General features: G+C 37.5%; 2 protein-coding genes across 2 annotated transcripts in view; both read left to right on the top strand.

Annotated features, from left to right (window-relative positions):
* Positions 1 to 407: 407 nt before the first annotated feature.
* LOC106744662 (odorant receptor 13a-like) lies at positions 408 to 7,154 on the top strand. The gene is made up of 7 exons (XM_014619594.1): positions 408 to 563; positions 1,687 to 1,995; positions 4,411 to 4,697; positions 5,276 to 5,375; positions 5,442 to 5,546; positions 6,296 to 6,445; positions 7,086 to 7,154. Exons 1-7 carry the CDS (start codon positions 408 to 410, stop codon positions 7,140 to 7,142), a joined length of 1,164 nt encoding a protein of 387 aa, XP_014475080.1. The 3' UTR covers positions 7,143 to 7,154.
* A 1,380-nt stretch (positions 7,155 to 8,534) lies between these two features.
* The window catches only part of LOC106744661 (kinesin-like protein KIF16B), a 50,517-nt gene continuing 40,583 nt past the window's right edge, over positions 8,535 to 18,468 (top strand). Inside the window, exon 1 of the mRNA XM_014619593.1 lies at positions 8,535 to 9,387. Coding sequence (XP_014475079.1) covers positions 9,341 to 9,387 — 47 coding nt within the window. The 5' untranslated portion in view covers positions 8,535 to 9,340. The remainder of the gene's footprint in view (positions 9,388 to 18,468) is intronic.

Below are 18,468 nucleotides of genomic sequence, written 5' to 3'. Positions count from 1 at the left end.
AGAATACATGAGAATTTTATTCGCGGGGAAGAAGAGGAGATTCCTTTTTTTCATTTTCTTCGCGCGGAAAGAAAAACAAGCCGACGTCTATGCGTGACCGAGGGGAAGTTTGTACCCCGCCGTTAGCTAGAGTTCCGAACTTCGGGCATTTATGCCACCTACGGGAATGATATCCGGTCGTTATCTAGTCGTCGCACCCGATCGAATCTTCAAGATGGCAGGGAGGCAGGGAAGGAAGATTGGCACCTTCGTGGCACGTTCGCATTTCGCCGCCGGTGAGATCGCCGAAGAAGGTTTCGATCGACCTCGAACTTCCGGCTTTTCCGCAGTCGTGGAAAGCCGTGGGTCGCGGTCACGTCGTCAGTTGTCGCGGGCCGATCATCGGACACCGCCAAAGGAAGGAAGCGATGCAGAGTCGAGAATACGTCGATGATGAATACGATAATTTCATCAAGCCCGTCCGAATGGCCTCCAAACTGATCTCCATCTGGCCGTTGCAGAAGAATCACACCGCCGGCGAATCGTTTCTCAACAATTGCCACTTGGTCTGGTTATTTTTTGTGGTGTGTACCTTCGAGATTTCTCCCGTTGAAGTATCTCTTGGAATTAAAGCGACAACCAAGCAACTCGAATTCGAACGATGTTTCGCAAATATAAAGAGCGAATCCTCCATACTCCGACTCGTCGGATGAATTTTTCGTTTGAAACTGAAAAGTGAATCCGATGTGACTCCACCGTCAGAGAAACTAATTTATTCTAATTGATTGAGACATTTGCTCATATGGATGAAGAATTAATTATATACCCCAAAAAATTAGTATCAAATCAAGATTCATATTCTCATATATGTATAAGCAAGAATATATAATCTTACATAATAGATAAAACTTGTGCTCTTATATATGAAGAAATTTTATATAATTCCAGTAAAAATATTATGTTTTTGTTATTCAAGAATAATTGTTATGAAATAGGAGGAAAAAATATTGGATAGAAAAAACGATATCTTCAAACAATTCCTAATTTGAAAATATCTTCCTTTCTGTCTACTATTTTCTCCTCTCAATTCATGAAAATTATTCTTGAATAACATAAATTTTTAATGGAACTATATAGAATTTTTCATGTAAGTTTTATCCTCGTATAAGATTATACATTCTTGTTTATATATAAAAATATGAATCTTGAATTGATACTAATTTTTTTCTGTAGATAGAGCGAATTTTTCACATCCTGGAACATATCAAATGAACTTTTTTATTTGAAATTGAAGAGTAAATGTAACGTCATAGGAACAAATTCATCCTAATTGATTGAATCATTTGCTCGTATGAATTAAGGATTTACATTTCAGTGAAATATTCGTTGTTGTGACTGCACGAGTGGCAATATTTTTCACGATAGTTTTGAATAAATTTTTACTAGTTTTCTGTGAGATTTCTTTTTGGAAAGTTAGTTTTTTTTAATTGACACCTTAGCTGATAACTGATGACGAGCAAAATTTCGCTTTGAATTAGCTTCAATGGAATAGCAATAGACGATGTCGCCGAGTAATCAAGATTCCCTTTGAAAACCGTCCGAATAATTCCAATTATTCTCGATTTTGACATTGTAAAGGGACGAACTAGCTTTGTGCACTAGTACATAACGCAGCTTGAATGACGTGTAATGTGTTGTTTGCAACAGCTACTTTCGACGTGTGTCACTGTGACGGCCGATACAATTTACCATATCGACAATTTGGACGAATTAACAGAATGTGCTCTGGTGTGCTCCATCTTTTATCTTTCCGTGATACGTCTCATTGTCTATACGTTTCATCGAAAGGACATGCTGTATGTAACTCAGATCATGCATAAGGATTGGGCTACGTCGTCTTACGAGGACAGGGTTGTCCTGAAGGAAAAGTGCATCTTCGCGTTCCAACTTGCCAGGTGTTTTATAATTATGGTAGCCGGAGTAGTAGTCATATTTTCGTGCTTGCCGATTTTAGAGGTATGTGCAAAGTACATGATACAAATCTTTTATTATATTTAACACACGTGTCTTGTTCATGTGTCCCAAACAGTCCACTCAAATTTCTATGTTGATTTAACGCAAAATGTGAATATGTTAAGAAGTGACACAAATAGTATGTCAAAATTAACATAAAAAATGCAACACATGACACTTTGACACTATTTGTAAATAAATTTTATGTAAAAGTAATATATTTATAATGTTAAATGTAATTAAAATAAAATGTCATTTTTACATTTTTTTTCGATTATACGAATATACGTGCGTGTAGTATTAATATCCTACGTCCCACGATATAGCAGCTTTGATACTAAGTTAAGACACATATGTTGCTGTTGTCTGCAGAAGACATATTTTTATTATTTTATAAATAAAACACCAGTCATTTTTACTATTCGTGCACTTCATTTTGCAATCCTGCCTTACATTTCACATTTTGTGCATTTGAGCACGAACTGATGCAGTAGTGTTACTTTTGACGGCAGACAGAGAATAAAAGATATCTCTATGTGATATTTAGTACAAAACACGTTGATTTAACAAATAGCAACTATATGCTTTTTATTGAGGAAAAATAACTCTAAAATTACATAAATCTTTATGTTAAACGTATACTTACATATAAATTGTGTTATTGTGTTATTTCAACATAAAAGAACGTTGAATATCAATTCAACATACAATTTTTAAATAACACAATTACATCATGTTACATCAGCATACGGTTATGTTGAGGTTTTAACATAAAACTTTTAACAAAAACCGATTTAAATATAAGAACAAAATGTTTTTTATTGTGTATGTTACAAGTAGTTCGTGACCTCTCTTCGTGTCATTTGTGTCTTGAAGGGTTCGAAACCGAAGTATTTTTTGTAAATTCGTTGAAACTGAATGAATAAAAAATCAAAAGAAAAAGAAAAACAAAAGAAAAAGAAAGATAAGATAGAAATAATAAATAAATGCGAAATTTTTTATACATAGCAGAAGTGAAAGAATAAACCGTAAAACGTCACACGTCTTTGTAAATAATTTTTTTCGCGTTTTACGAAGCAGCGATAGATTGGCATGTGCAAAGTGGGCGATATGGCAATATAACGCGCATACGTTTCATGCTGACATTTGTAGCTTTACGAATTCCATTTTTTCTCCGGTAAGGTATCGTTTCCCCGAAATCGTTTATTACCGTTTCGCAAATTTTGCGGTAGTGCCCTTACGCGGCGAATCGTTTTCCGATGGTCGTTTCGCTTTACGAGCCTTTCGAAAACACCTGCACGCACACGTGTACGCGCGAGACGTTAATCCTTTAACCGTATTTATTTCTCCGATACGCGGGGAATTTAATTGTTAATAAATCAGTGACGGGAGATTTACTGAATTAGAAATGGATACGATGCAATTAATAATAATATCAATTCCAAATAATATAATTAAATAGCGTAACAGGAATGATCAATAAATAAACATTTCGATAATCTCGGTCAATTATTTCCGCTTGCGATTTCCCATTCTTCGATCGAATTGCAATATCAATTCATCCTCATAAAGAACGAAACGCGATGTTTAGTCGCAGTGAACGATAATTACCAGTCACCGAGCTGACTGGTCTGTCTTAAAAAATTCGGAACGTTTTGGAAATTTCGCTTGCAAAAAGTAGAGTGCATTGAGAAAAAAATTTCTTCAAATTTAATAAATTTTATTGCATCCGAACAAATTTCATCATTGGCATACTCCAAAGAAACTAATGTTTCGATTAATAAATACAATTGTTAGACTTTTCAACGAATATGTATCTTTATCTTAAATAAAAAATTTGCTCGAAACAGAAAAACGATAATTTTCCTGTAAAGAAAGAAATTATTTGTTTCATTTTACATACTTATTGTAACAAAATCATATCTTATTTGGTTAAAAGATATTATTTCAAATAATAATAATGTTCTTTCTGTTAAATAATGGGGTTTTCTTGAACGAGACAATAAAATTTTTACTCAAGCAAATAATATTTCGTATGTGTTGTTTCTGTGAAACAAATTTTAGTCAAATTAAATAGAAATACTAAATCTAAAAAAATCCTTTCCTGTGACAGCCGAATTGTCTGATTTGGTGTGACTTTTCATTCATATAAAGCGCATTCTACAGCTCAGAATGATCGAGCGAATATTTTCACACGGAACTGAAAAATTGATGCAACATACTCTATCATTGCAGGATCAAATTTATTTATATGGATTAAGAATCTTTCTCTCGTCCTAAACTTGAGTTAAATATTCATCCTCGTGATCCCGAATAACGGGATTATTTTCACCTTTGCTCCGTGTGAACTTTCATCCGTTTCTCAGCGAGACTTCACTTCGAGAAATTTAGATAGAACCGAAACATCTGTCTGGTCAGGTTTATCTTCTGGGAGCGGAGGAGAAGGTTCTGCCGTTTCGCGGCTACTTCTTCATTAACCAGACGGTCTCGCCCGTCTACCAGTGTCTCTACGTCTTCAACGTGATGGCCGGCAGCTTCGCGGGTGGCACGATAAGCAGCGCGACGGGCTTCATTCTGATCGCGGTAACGCACGGATCGGCAAAATTCTCGACGTTGCGAAGGAAGCTCGAGACGATGAGTTGCGACGATCCCAACATCAAACAAATTATGGCTGACTGTGTCAAGCGTCATCAGGATGCTATCGCGTAGGTGTCGATATCGCGTTGTGATTAGACGCCTTTTTGAATTTCTTCGAGAGAACGTCCGTTCAAAAAAAGCAACCGACAACCGAGCCAATTCAAACTTGAGTGACTTCTTTACACATACATATAAAAATATTTTGCTGGCATAGCAAATCGTTAGTTATTATATAGGGATTATTATATAGCAAAAACATTAGTTTGGACAGCAAAGAGATTTGTTAAGAGTATTAATTATTATTTGCTGAATACACAGACAGCAAGGATGGCAAGTAGGGAGTCTAACGGCTTTGACGATATCCTTGTAAATTACGTTTAGTATAATGTATTTTTACGGTGCGAGAACAAAAATTTTGATTCGAGCGTTCACGAAGCGAACAATTATATGTCAAGATAAACTGAATAATACTGAAATTGAATGAATATTTATTGAACTGATTGTTGACTCGATATATCGTTTGTGATAAACAGTGTTCTCTGTGTAAGTGTATTGATTTGTTTATGCGATTTGTCTATGACGTTTTGTGCGTAATAATTAGTGCGATCATCATCGTTCGCTCATTCTCTCGATTCTCTTTTTTCAGTTTCGCGGATGCGCTGGAGAGGCTCATAAACGTCCTGGCATTGGGACAGTTTGTCCTCAGCACCGGTCTGGTATGCTTCGCGGGATTCCAAATCACTTCGGTGAGTTTAAACGCTGAAGGATTGTTTATTAAGAAAATCATATATTAATGCAAGATGTTTCTTTAGATGTTGAAGAACAAAGGACGTTTGATGAAGTATTCGGCTTTCCTAAATGCCGCTATCCTCGAAATTTTCATGTTCAGTTTGAGCGGGAATGATTTAATAATTGAGGCAAGTATTCTTTTAGTCTTTTTTTCGATTAGTCGCACAAAATTAAAATCTGCAGAACTCGGCCGCTTGTATGTTGATGTCTCGCACTCGGAATGACATAAACATTGCCGTTCTGCCTGCAATTAATCAGTCCTTTTTCAACTTGTCAAGAGTTTTCTTATTTGTTATTTCTCTCGTTTTATACAAGCGGAAATCGTTGCGTAATCAAATTTGCACGACGGCGTGGGAGATTCATTCTAAAAGATTCTACGCTACAAATATTTCGCAAATACATTATAAATATTTCATAAACATGTAAATTTTGTTCCATGAAACTTGCAAAAATTTACAAATTTACGAAATATGTAAAATAAAATCCATACATTTTATATACATGTAAATTTGATAGAACAAAATTTACATATTTCATTGAATCGAGTGTATCGTTTTGTTATCGTGCTATCATATACGAGTTCGGGCGGATCTACTTCCGCAGATTATCATAATTTATTTCATAATTTAGTTTACAATACATTCTTCTACAACGCACACACACACACACATACACGCACACACACACGCACATGCACATATATATTTTTGACACACCGAGATAAATATTGAGCGCAGGGAACGTAAACAAGCACTAATAGATTTAATACACGGTAACTGCAACGATTAGCGACGCACGGATCTTCATTGCTACGCAGCCCACTGATCTCGTAATCGCTTTTAATTAATTTACGGCAAACGCCTGTAACGAACACCAGAGCGATGCCGTGGGCGAGTCGGCTTACAGCAGCGGTTGGATCGGCGGTACATTTGGCCAAAGTCTGCAAATCATGATGTTACGGTCGACCGTTCCTTCTAGGATCACCGCCGCCAAATTCTACAGCATGTCCCTTGAAAGCTTTGCCCGAGTAAGCGGCTTTTTATTTATTATACCACCGAATGGTAATTAAGATAGTATTTTAAATGGTATTGCGTTATTTAAAACCGAATTGTGTGGAGGAAAAAGCACTAAAACCGATACATCATTTTATTTTTGGGCTCTAAAGCCTTGTCGAAGGTGTAAAATTAAAATTTCTGTGCATGAAACGAGTAACAAGTCTACTAAAATATGTAATAGTCTTATGAAAATGATTATATATTACCTTGTAAATAATTATTTTTAAGATGTTTGAGGATCGAAGCTTCTATAAAATAGACCTTAAAACTGACATACCTACAATATACATATAGGAAATTATCAAAAGAATAAAATAGAAGCAACGAAATTACATTGCATATATTTTAAAATATTAAAAACTTTACGACGTATATTGCTTCTTTATCATATGGAAAGGGATCCCCCTGATTCCTTCTTTTCCGCCATTTTAAACAAACAAGAAAAACGGGGGACAATCGGTTACCAATAGCTTCAACTGTGTGCTGTGAAATAATATTTTACAGCGAAGTTCAGGTATGTTGGTCGAAAGATCGATAAACTTAGGTATCTCGGTTTACAGAGAGCGGGCGGCTGGAGCGACGTGATCGCGGAATGTGTTTTGTTCTTCGCAGGTGCTCAGCACGTCCTTCTCCTACATGATGGTTTTGACGGCAACGAGCGACGAGTAGGGATCAGCGTGCGGCATTGGCGATCTCGGCGCCGGGCTCCATCTCACAGAGAATACACGCTAGCCGAAGCCCGTCAGCCCGAAAATACACGCGCGGATCAAAGGGGACCTACGTGAAAGTCGCGGCGCGCTCTCAGGATCCGCATAAAAGGCGGATGAAGAAGAAGCGTCCGAAGCCGCAAGAGCTGCGGCGGCGGGACGAAGAGCGTACGACGACGGTGATGCGCGAAATGGAATATACCCTCCCCTCCCCCCTCCCTCCCCCCCTATAACGGCCCGCAAAAAGCTCCTCTTTCTATCTCTCTTTCCTCCCCTCACTCTCTTCCCCCGGGAAAAAATGATTATATATGATTATATATAATTATATAAAATTATATATGAATTTTGCCCATATATATGGTTACATATATGATCATATATGTCGGTACAAAAAAAATTATGTTATATCATTTAATTAAATGTTCGATGTCATTGTGCCAGAAGCACAAGTAGCACCAGAAACATTTATTTCGATTGTATCTGCATACAATTTGTAAACGACAGTATTTTTTCATCGTGGACATATATGATTATATATAGTTATATATGACTTTTTTTCCCCGGGTATCTTTCGGTTGTACGTGTTCCGTTAAATATGAGACATTACTCGGTGCTTTCGGGCGAACGCAGACACAGCAAATTGCCTTCTGATTAATCCCCCGGCCGATAGAACCATATTAAACCGCGAGGGCGGTCGCTACCCCCCGCAGCACACTGACCCAGTAACTCCGTTAAACACACCGGGACACACCGGCGACCTCGGTATCCTCATTGCACAATACGGTAGCGTAATCGGCGATACCGCAACAGCGACAATTTGTCCTTGCCCGTTCTGCCGAGTTCGGTCTAGTAAATTACAGGCTGATTCGTAAGTTGCAACGTGACCTCACGCGGCGTGCCCGGCTCGGTTAAGTCCGGGAGTTGCGATATTGTACGTATATCGCGATTTAGAGTTCGATCGAGTCAGATCGCGCCCAATGCGAGCCTCACCTTCTCTCATTACCGTTTGGTATCGATGAACAGAGTCTTCGTTGGATTCCCAGAGCGTTTCCAAGATCTCGATTTTCAATGTTAGGCTTCTCGGAATTTTCGGATTCTTGAAAACGGGAGATACGCGTGGGAGAGAATTCTTGGCGATATTCGGAATTTAGGATGTTCATTTATTTTTATCTATTTTATTTATTTTTATTCCTTGGTCGATAAAGTCTTGACGTTTTACGCTTTTAGAAAATTAGATTATTCTTCTGATTCATAGGATCTTCTTTTTTATTCATCATATTTTTATATATTAACGACCTAGTACTTTTTTAGACGTTCTTAGGACCTTAAAGTTTCGGATCTTCATGCCAAACTTCTAGCCTCGCGACACCCGGGATTCTCAAACCTTGGAACTCATTAATTCGCAAACGTCTAATACCACAAATCTCTGTCTCCTCCTCAAACATTTCTCTCGATTCTTCACTCGACACATTTCCAGACCCCCGGTAATCCAGACCTTGTTTGTACTTAACGCGACTCAACCGACTTCCTGATATCCTCGAACATTTGGTACCATTGCTCGGCGCCAGCGAACTTCCTTCCAGCCCCTCGAGTGTCAGTTCTAACGTGACCTCGACGTAGGGAACAGCTCGAGGTAAGCGTTTCTTCCGAGACCTAATGGTGCCACCCGAGAGCGGCGTCTTATGGAACGCCTTGTACACACAACTCACCGGCGTCTCTCGCGATGCTCCCTTTTCCTGGGCTGATGTCGTCGGGGTCAAAGAGTCGGGTAACGTCCGGACGAAATGGCACGGTGAGCTTCTTCGAGGTTTTCGCTCGCTCGCTCGTTCGCTCCTGGTGGGGTAAACCGCGAGCGGGACTCTTGGGAGCGACTCGAGGGTATTTTCATCGCGGCAGTGCAACACGTGCACCCGGTGCAGCCAGTGCACGCATCCGCCTCGACTACTCGCCGGCAGCTCGCGCTACGAGACCCGTCGCCGCGGCTCCAGCCAGCCTTCCGGAAGATGCGAGTCGCGAGAGGACTCGGTGATCACTCGCTCGTGTCCGCCTCGTTGTTCGACTGATCTCCTCGTGACCAAGCACAGCCGTTCCTCGGCGGAGAGAGCACCGTTGGCGGGATGCGGGAGGCCGGATGACGCCGCTCGTCCGCGAGACGGCAATATGGCGAATATCAAGGTGGCCGTGCGCGTGAGACCGATATCTGTTAGGTGAGTGCGCGACGTTTCTCTCCGCTTGGAATGAGATACGTTGTCATCTCCCGACTCGGATGGAACATTGAATAATATCACGTTTCGACATTCGCGACACCGTACTCCGATGGAAATGTTAGGCCGAAAATTTGATTGAAATTCCCTCTTAAATGACCTCACTTCACTATCGTTCCGCCAATGTGCGCAGTTTTCAATTAAATTCAGTAAATTTCAACGGTACATCTTAACTTTCCTTATATTCGAGTACTGGTATACTATGAATTTGATGAACGGTGAGACGAAAGTTATTGCAGAAATTACTATAGAATATATAATAAATATTACAAGATAAATCATAATGTTCACCATAAAATTCAATGTAATACTGTGAAAATTAAAGTATAACTCTGAAAAGTAATAAAAGAATTTTTGAAATATTACGTGCCATGAAATTTACCGAATTAAACTGAAAATTGCGTATATTAGTGAAATGAGGTCAATTGAGAGAGTATTTCAGCAAAATATTTCCAGGGGTCTGCTTGCCACAGTTGCCAGGCGTTGAGACAAGTGTTTGATATTTGCGACTATAATTTTGCACAGTGAAATAATTATATATAGCTATGTATATAATTATATATAGCGAATTATATATAGTCCAGAAAGCTATGTTTTTTGTAGTAGATGCTACCAGGGTGTTAGTGACGACAACCTTGTAAACATACAAAATGTTCTTTCGGTATATGTGGTGGTACGTGATGAGAGTCGGAAAGAACGAACGAGTAAGATCGTATTGATCGATATTGGATTAATATCCCGATACGACCTCGTAAAGATATTACGGAAAAGGTCAAGTAAGAGACGAAAGAGTCCACCAGGGCAAGACGGACGGGACGAGTCGATATATTTCTCAGCTGAGATACACTTTTAGCCGAGCGTGTCGCTAATGAAGCTGAAAATAATGTAGTTTCTTTCGTCGCAGTGGATATTCCAGTTAGCTTCCTGTGAGTTTGTCACGTTCTTCTCGTGTTGAACCGTTGAATCGTAACTCTTTGAAGGAAAAACGGCTATGAACTATAATATATTATAATTATAATAAGTTATAATTAATAGTTATAGCTCGTAGGTTCAATTAATTTTGGTTTATTAAATTAATTTCAGACGATAGTTTAAATTAATTTGAATTCCTCTGTGTCGCAATTTGACATTTTAACAATGCCAAAATATATGATAACCACACTTTATTGCAAATGTGCACCGAGAAAAAGATTTCTTTAAATTTAATAAATTTTATTACATCCAAGCAAATTTCATCATTGGCATGCTCCAAAGAAATTAATGTTTCGATTAATAAGTACGATTGTTAGACTTTTCAAAGAATATACATCTTTATCTTAAATAAAAAATTTGTTCGAGACAAAAGACAATTTTCTTATAAAGAAATTATTTGTTTCATTTTACATATTTACTGATGACCAAATGATATTTTATCCGATTAAAAGATATTATTTCAAATAATTAGCGTTCTTTCTTAGTTAAATAATCGAGTTTTCTCGTATGAAATAATAAAATTTTTACTTAAACAAATAACATTTCGTATATGTTTTTTCTGTGAAACAAATTTTAGTCAAATAAATAGAAATATTAAATCTAAAGAAACTTTTTTCTCTGTGTACGAAGACGGAAGATATACGAGTTTATATTTCAAGTTACAAGTTTTTGGGAGGATTTAATTGGACGTCAGAAAAATCGCGTCTATCTCTGTCTTTTTCGCTTTCGCTTGCGAATTTCAACGTACCCACCGATGTGGGTCAAGGTTTATGGCTTCCTTCGCTGTACCTTTCTCGACTAGTACATAACACGGTGGTATATAGTACGTAATATCTTGACGAGGACGATGATTAACCTAGCGATAATCGCACGTTATTTTCACGCACCGGTACCAGCGCGAATTATTGCAACGAAAATTATTATACAGTGACGAAGGAGTTAAACCGTTCAAATAACAGGGGTGCCGAAATGGCAGCGAGATTTTCTCCTAACCTAAGTTGCCTAATTTCGGAGCCGACTGAGGTCAAGGTTTACGACTTGACTGTGTTTTGCAAAATACGTTTTTGTTACCTTTACGATTCGTACGCTTACACGTGCTCGGAGGATGTGTCGAAGGATCATATATATATGATCCTTCGTGCTTCTTACGAATGGGAAGTTTGTGTCTTTGGATGATTGAAATTTTTCATTTGGAGGTTTCGTTGCACATTCACAGCTCAGCGCTGCTAGATTTTGCCCGATCGAGCTTCAACTTCACAATTTGAGCTGAAAACTTACATTTGCTGATCTTTATGTTCTTTAATATTTCAAGTTGCGTAACTTTTTCTTGATATTTAGATATCTTGCTGCCTAATTGCTATAATTTCCTTTACACCTTATGATATCAGGAATGAAGAACTAGAAGGAAATAAGAATTATTATTATTAACTATTCGTGCTCTGGAATTTTTATATTTTTCCATTCCCGAATCTCCGAAATTCTCATATTCCTCAATCCTGTGAAGCTTCTGATTTTCGATTCTTTTTTCTCCGCGTAAAATTTTTTTACACCTTAAAATTCCCAATTTACGCCCGCGCGCAAGCAACCGCTCCATGCAAACACTTATGAACTCGTTTCTATACTTAGACTACTGGGGTGGCGGCAAAAAGACGACCGCTCGTCCGCGAGCGACAGGAGGCGGCCGGAGCCACCGGAAGCGCAGACGAAAGCAATTGAGCGTCGAGAACTTGAGGACTTTCTGGGAAGGTTTCTGTAGCGAGTTATTGCGCGCTTATTCACGGTACAAATCGTAATTAAAGTGTGATTCATTGCGCCAGTGCACCCGGTCGCGCTGCGCCACAGTCGAATAATTTAAGGGAGCTTAATTATGGATCACCGCGGCCTCGCGCAACCGTCGAGAGCTCGCTCAGCCTTTTGAACATTTTAGTGAAATATCGCTCTCATACTTGCGACAAATTGGACTGTTTCTTCAAAGAATGCAAGTTTAATAAAGAATAAATAAGAGAGGGGGAGGGAGGGAGAGGGAGAGAGGGAGACAGAGAGAGAGAGAGAAGGAGAAACCCTATAAGCGTGTAATATTCCAAGAATATTATATGAATATTATTCAATATTAAAATAATATTCTTACAATATTCTAAGAATGTTATGTAATAGTTTTTAATATAATAGGAATATTCTATTGATATTATATGTCAGTTTCAGATAATATTCTTGGCATATAAAAATGTTCTTAAAATATTTAAAAAAGTAATAATATAAAATAATACATATAAAAAATACATATAAATAAAATATACATATACATATTTATAACAAATTATACATATATATGTGTATATATAATATTATATACACATATATATGTATAATTTGTTTTTAATATAAAACGTATTTTTACACAAAATTCTTTTGACTTTATTTATATGATAAAACAATTGGTATTGCAATATATATTGGAAATAAGAAACTACAATTATATATATTATATATATACACAGAATTGAATATTTAAAAAATACATAATATTACAATAACACTAAATAATATTACTAGAATATTATTAGAATATTACGTCTAATGTTCTAAGAATATAGCCAGAATATTACTTAATATTAAATAATATTATGCACTTAGAAGAAAGAGACTATCTCGGATAAGATTTAGTTGTCCGAAAAGGCGACTTTGGTTGTTTTAGGGACGCCCCTGCACGCAATTGTGCGAATCAAGTAGAGCCGGTATTTAGACTCAAGCCGCGGGTATTTAAAGGCACAGAATGAGGTCTCGCGAAATTCGTTTACGGCAGGAAATGAATGATTTTGCACGGCGAAGTCAATTATGCGCGACCATGCGAGCATTGCTCAAATTTCTTTCGAGCTTTACTTGTGTAAGTGCGCGTAGCTTGTTAACACTGTATGCACGTCGCCTGGCATTACATATGGTAAATCTTCGGTACTTACGTTTGTGATTTTTAGAATTCTTTGGTTTGCAAAATTCTTTGAAAGTTTCTGATCCGAAAATACTTTTAGATTCTTTAATTTCTTAGTTTTAAAAGTTTTGTATCACAAATAACCCACCCAAATTTTTTGTGTTACTTTAACAAGGTGATTATGTTAATTTAATATGTATATTTGTGTACTTTTTAACATATTTTCCATGTTAAAGTAAGAAAGTAAGTAAAAATTTCTATAGACCGTTTTGCCAATGTTAATTTTACGACTATTTATTGCTTGTTCGAATAAAAGAAAAATGTTCGGACAATTTTACAAGTGTGCTGAATCAATCACAAATGCCATTTTGTGAATATATATTTTTATTTATAACACAATATGTATAATGTAAAAATTCTTGACATGCGTTTTCTTACTCACTGACGTCGTTAGTTGCAGCGACGGAACAGGAGCCTCGAATTTCCTCTCAAGTTTCTTATCGAAAAAGTTAAACATAGAGATATATTTAATATAGATTTTGCGAATTGCACGATTTTTATTCGCATCGGCCAACCGACTGTTTCGATTTTTTTCGCGAGCCACACAGAGAAAAAAGTTTCTTTAGATTTAGTATTTCTATTTATTTGATTAAAATATGTTTCATAGAAGCAACATATACGAAATATTATTTGTTTGAGTAAAAATTTTACTGTCTCATTAAAAAAAATTCTGTTATTTAACAAAAAGAACGCTATTATTTGAAATAATATCTTTTAACCAAATAAAATATTACTTGGTTACAATAAATATGGAAAATGATGCAAATAATTTCTTTATAAGAAAATTGTCTTTCGTTTCGGACAAATTTTTTATTTAAGATAAAGATACGTATTCGTTGAAAAATCTGACAGTCGTATTTGTTAATCGAAACATTTGTTTCTTTGGAGCATGTCAATGATGATGAAATTTGTTTCGATGCAGTAAAATTTATTAAATTTAAAGGAATGCATTTCTCAGTGCACGAACTTCGTTACTTGCCGTTCCCGATTGCGCGCATAGTAGGCCGCTTAGTGCTTTCGGGGGAAGAGAAGCTCGAGTGGGTCTGTACTCCGAAAATACTCCCATTGACTTAGCGTGGGGTTGCCGTATGGGTGAGGCCAGGAGCGGGTCCATGGTTTTGGTATGAAGACGACCTTACGTTGACAGTCGCTGCACATCCGTTCCGTTTATAGTCGCCGCGGCGGCCTGACAGGTACGCGTATACTGTCTTAACACGCCGGCATTGTTATTTTCGTGCTATCGCGCCGAGAATTGAGGGTATGCCGTGTCACATGCGAAAAAGCGCCCGATGCGAAACGCAGCGGCGCAGAGATTCTCAAGAAAATATGCAAATTCATCGAGTGTACAAAAAGTAATACAAAATGCGGATCGGTTAGTTCGTCTAATTTATAGTTTATTGAGCAAACTGAATGCTCGTTACTGAGTAGGATTAATAATATAACAAAAGAAATTATGTTTGGGAGCAATTAGTGTAGGACAAAATTCTGTTGCCGGAGCAACTAATTATAAAATAGAAATTATAGAAATAATTCCCCATATTGATCTATTAAGGCATCAAATTTTTGTCAGCAGTAAAAAGATATAGTTATGCTTTCAAATATGTTGAAAATCTTATACCATATTTTTCATAGGTTTCGATCAAATTTGTTTTTACTACATACCACGATAAATCTATTGCGCTATAAATTAAAATTTTATCAAGTATAATCATAAATTTGATAAAATTTGCTAAGTTAATATATGAAGTCTTACAACAGCAAATATTTTCTTTGCGTTTGTTTTGCATTATTGTTCCCTTCTAAAGTCGATTTTTACTGACATTACACAGTTATTCTATTTTCTAAGGAAATTTTCTAAGATCGAAAGTCTTATGTAATTCTTGAAAGTAAATATTTATATGTATAAGTGTTTTGGAAAAATATGTATGTGTCGCGTGTACTTATTATTAAATTCTTTTAACTACGTATTATCATCTAACTAATTATCTTCTAACATCGTATTATTGGAAATTCAAAGATCGAAATATTCCGGGATCTGATAACGCAGAAATTTATGAAATTAAATTGTCTTCGTTCTGATAAATTTAAATGGATCGATGAAAGTATCGGATTTACGAGAGAGGAAGGTAGAGTTGTCTGCAGAGAGGAAGATTATCTAAATCGAGGTTCAGTAAAAATAATACTCCCCAAGTCTATTACACCATTTAGCTTGTCAACGACCCCGTTGGAAGCGATCTGTTTCTAGCAGAGCCCTTTCTCAAGCGATTAAAGCGCAAAGATAAATAAACAGAGCGTAGACGAACAAGCTGCAGCATCTTCAATCACGACGCCGTAGGTTCCACAATATATTATACGAACTTTAAAACGTTAATTAAACCATAAATTATATTATTATAAAGTTCATAAAATTAACTCGCTTCACTTCAATTTAATTTAATTCTAATTTAATTTCATACCTAATTCAATTGAACATTTCATTCCTTTCAGTTCTAATTTCAACGATTATTCTATTCGTTTGTTTTCTTGCTTATGTGTTGCAAGTAAAATGATTCCGAATGTACATTCGTTGACGTTAAGTAATTAAGTTGCTTGATTTTTATTTTATTGTCACCACATCGTACAACTGTAAATATAATTAAATGTGACGTAAAGTTAAAAGAAATCAGCGGTAGAATTTGTTATACAATTTTCTCGTTTATTATCGTGTTCTTTCTCTGTTTTATCCCAAGATCTGCATTTTGATGTTTATATCTCTTTCGGACATCCTTTCGCAAAAGAATGGGAGAAGAATGTCGCGGCTCAGTGGCTCTATCGTTTCGTATTAACGCGACATATTAACAATGGACATCTCAGATTTTAACGCTTGCGACCGAATCGTGAGGCACGGAACCGTAGCGTCCGATTATTAGGACTGGGCGAGTCTAACAGGCCCGATAAGATCACGCGAAAGTCGGGATTAAAGTACCACTGCATTGTTCCTCCGGCACTCTGGCATGTTCTCCTCGCGAGGATATCGCGCGCGCGTAATCACGCTTGCCGTCTGTCGCGGCACGCAAAATGCAACGCCACACGACATCGGGCTGACCCGAAAACGCGAAACCGCGCGTCCGTAATTCGCGATGTAAACCGCGCGGCTCGGCGCGGTTCGCCCTCCCCCCCCTCTTTCCCCGAAACTTGTTGCATGCGATTCGTCTTCGAGGACACTGGAAGGCACCCGGAATTACGCTTTCTTCTTATTATATAACCAAAGAATTTATTTACAAAGGACATACGATTTGTACATTTTGTGAAAAGTAATTTTAGAAACGTATGAACATATTTGGAAAGTCAACGTGACAAGAGACAGAGGAGAGATAATTTAGAGATAAGGCAGTTTGAAGCGGTTTCCGTTTTTCGGCTGAATAGCAACGTTTTGATTTTATTTTTCTAAGTTGTCGAATTAAGCTAAATAAATTGAGTTTTAATTTTACTTAATGTTTCAATAGTTGTAGAATCTATTGATGACACTTTCAGGAGTCCTGATCCAACCGGGACACTTGGATTTCCGGTGGGTTTCCAGTTTTTTGTATTTTCGAATTTCTATGATATTTCATCTTGAATTCTTTTGATTTTATCTCAATTTTAATCCCGTATTATTTATGTGAAGTCTCTTACGGATTCGGAACATGTATTTTTAATAACAGTGGAACGGAGAGAGAGAGGGAGAGAGAGAGAGAGAGAGGGAGAGAGAGAGAGAGAGAGAGAGAGTGAGAGAGAGAGAGAAGACGTCACAAATGTTTCGGAACTGTCAATTCGAACCGGAACACGTTAGCTTACGTTCTCACGATAAATACGAGTCTTCCGCGGAAAATATATCTGATGCACGTGAAATAAAAACACACTTAAAGCGGACGGTACGTTGTACTGAGAGTCTAAAATTAACAAAATATTAAGACCTGAAGAGATAATTTTTTTATATGAAGCAGCCGGGGAAACAGTGTGATTGTGTGGTCGCGCGAAACGCTTTGAGAAAATCGGGCAAAGTCCTCGATTAAATAATACGGGGGGGGGNNGGGGGGGGGGGGGGGGGGCGCACACCCCCGTGTGAACGCACGGTGTATGCACCGCTTTTCGATGAATCGATTCCAATCCACGAAGCATGAAAAAATGTGCTTGGTAAAAAAGCGAGAATAGAATAAAAAAAAAAGAACGGTAACACGTGCCGCAACGAGGAAAGTGGTGAAACGATGCCGGCTTCGAAAATGTTAGCGAAGCTGGCTGTGTCCGCAGTATCTCTCGCGGGAGTTCATTGACCCAGCCGGTCCCCCCCCTCCCTCCTTCCCCCGCACCCCCTTTGCAAATATTTCGATAGTGTTGGACTCGTTACTCCTCCTTTTTTCGTTAAATCGACCGATTCCGCGGATCCTCTGTGACGAAATAATTCGTACGGCACGTGATGAAGTTTGGATGTGCGATGTGATTCTTGTAGCAATTGACAAGAAAGTTTTATTTTTATTCGTTATAAGTGAAAGTCTGTAGCACCTAGAAATTAATTTTAAAGAGAACCGCAGGTCCTCTTTGATTGCTTTATATTAGATCAAATAGTATAGATTATATTTTCGTGTCTTCTCGAGTGCTAAAAAGAGTGGTGAAAAAATCTACAAAAGTCTAAATCTACAAAAGCGGCATTCATATACCTGTGAGAACGGAGAGTTACTGAGCTTTTGATAAAAAATTATTTCTCACATTAAATCATCAAAAATAAAGAAGAGAAAATATTTAGTCAGCCGCAACGCCGTGAAAATGAAAAATCCTTCCAGAATAAACAACATTTTTTCATCTCGATAGTGTAAGTTACTTACTTGCGCATGCTGGCCGTTCCACAGCACGAAAACGGAGGGATTATCAGAAATTACGGAGGTTATTTTCTCGTTTCGTTATTTAAGTCTCTCTGGTGAATTAAGCAATATTATAAAATAATCCGTGGTCGATTTCACGCACACAGCGTGACCCGCATTAATAAAACAGAAACTTGCGGTTTCGCCTCGGGAAGGCTGCTATTGACCAATCGTGCTTCTTTTTTATCG

The sequence above is a fragment of the Dinoponera quadriceps genome, unplaced genomic scaffold, assembly GCF_001313825.1.
Source record: "Dinoponera quadriceps isolate SergipeBrazil2010 unplaced genomic scaffold, ASM131382v1 scaffold1352, whole genome shotgun sequence".
NCBI classification, from domain to species: domain Eukaryota; kingdom Metazoa; phylum Arthropoda; class Insecta; order Hymenoptera; family Formicidae; genus Dinoponera; species Dinoponera quadriceps.
The sequence above is the reverse complement of the archived record's forward strand: the minus strand, read 5'-3'. Positions and strand labels throughout refer to the sequence as shown.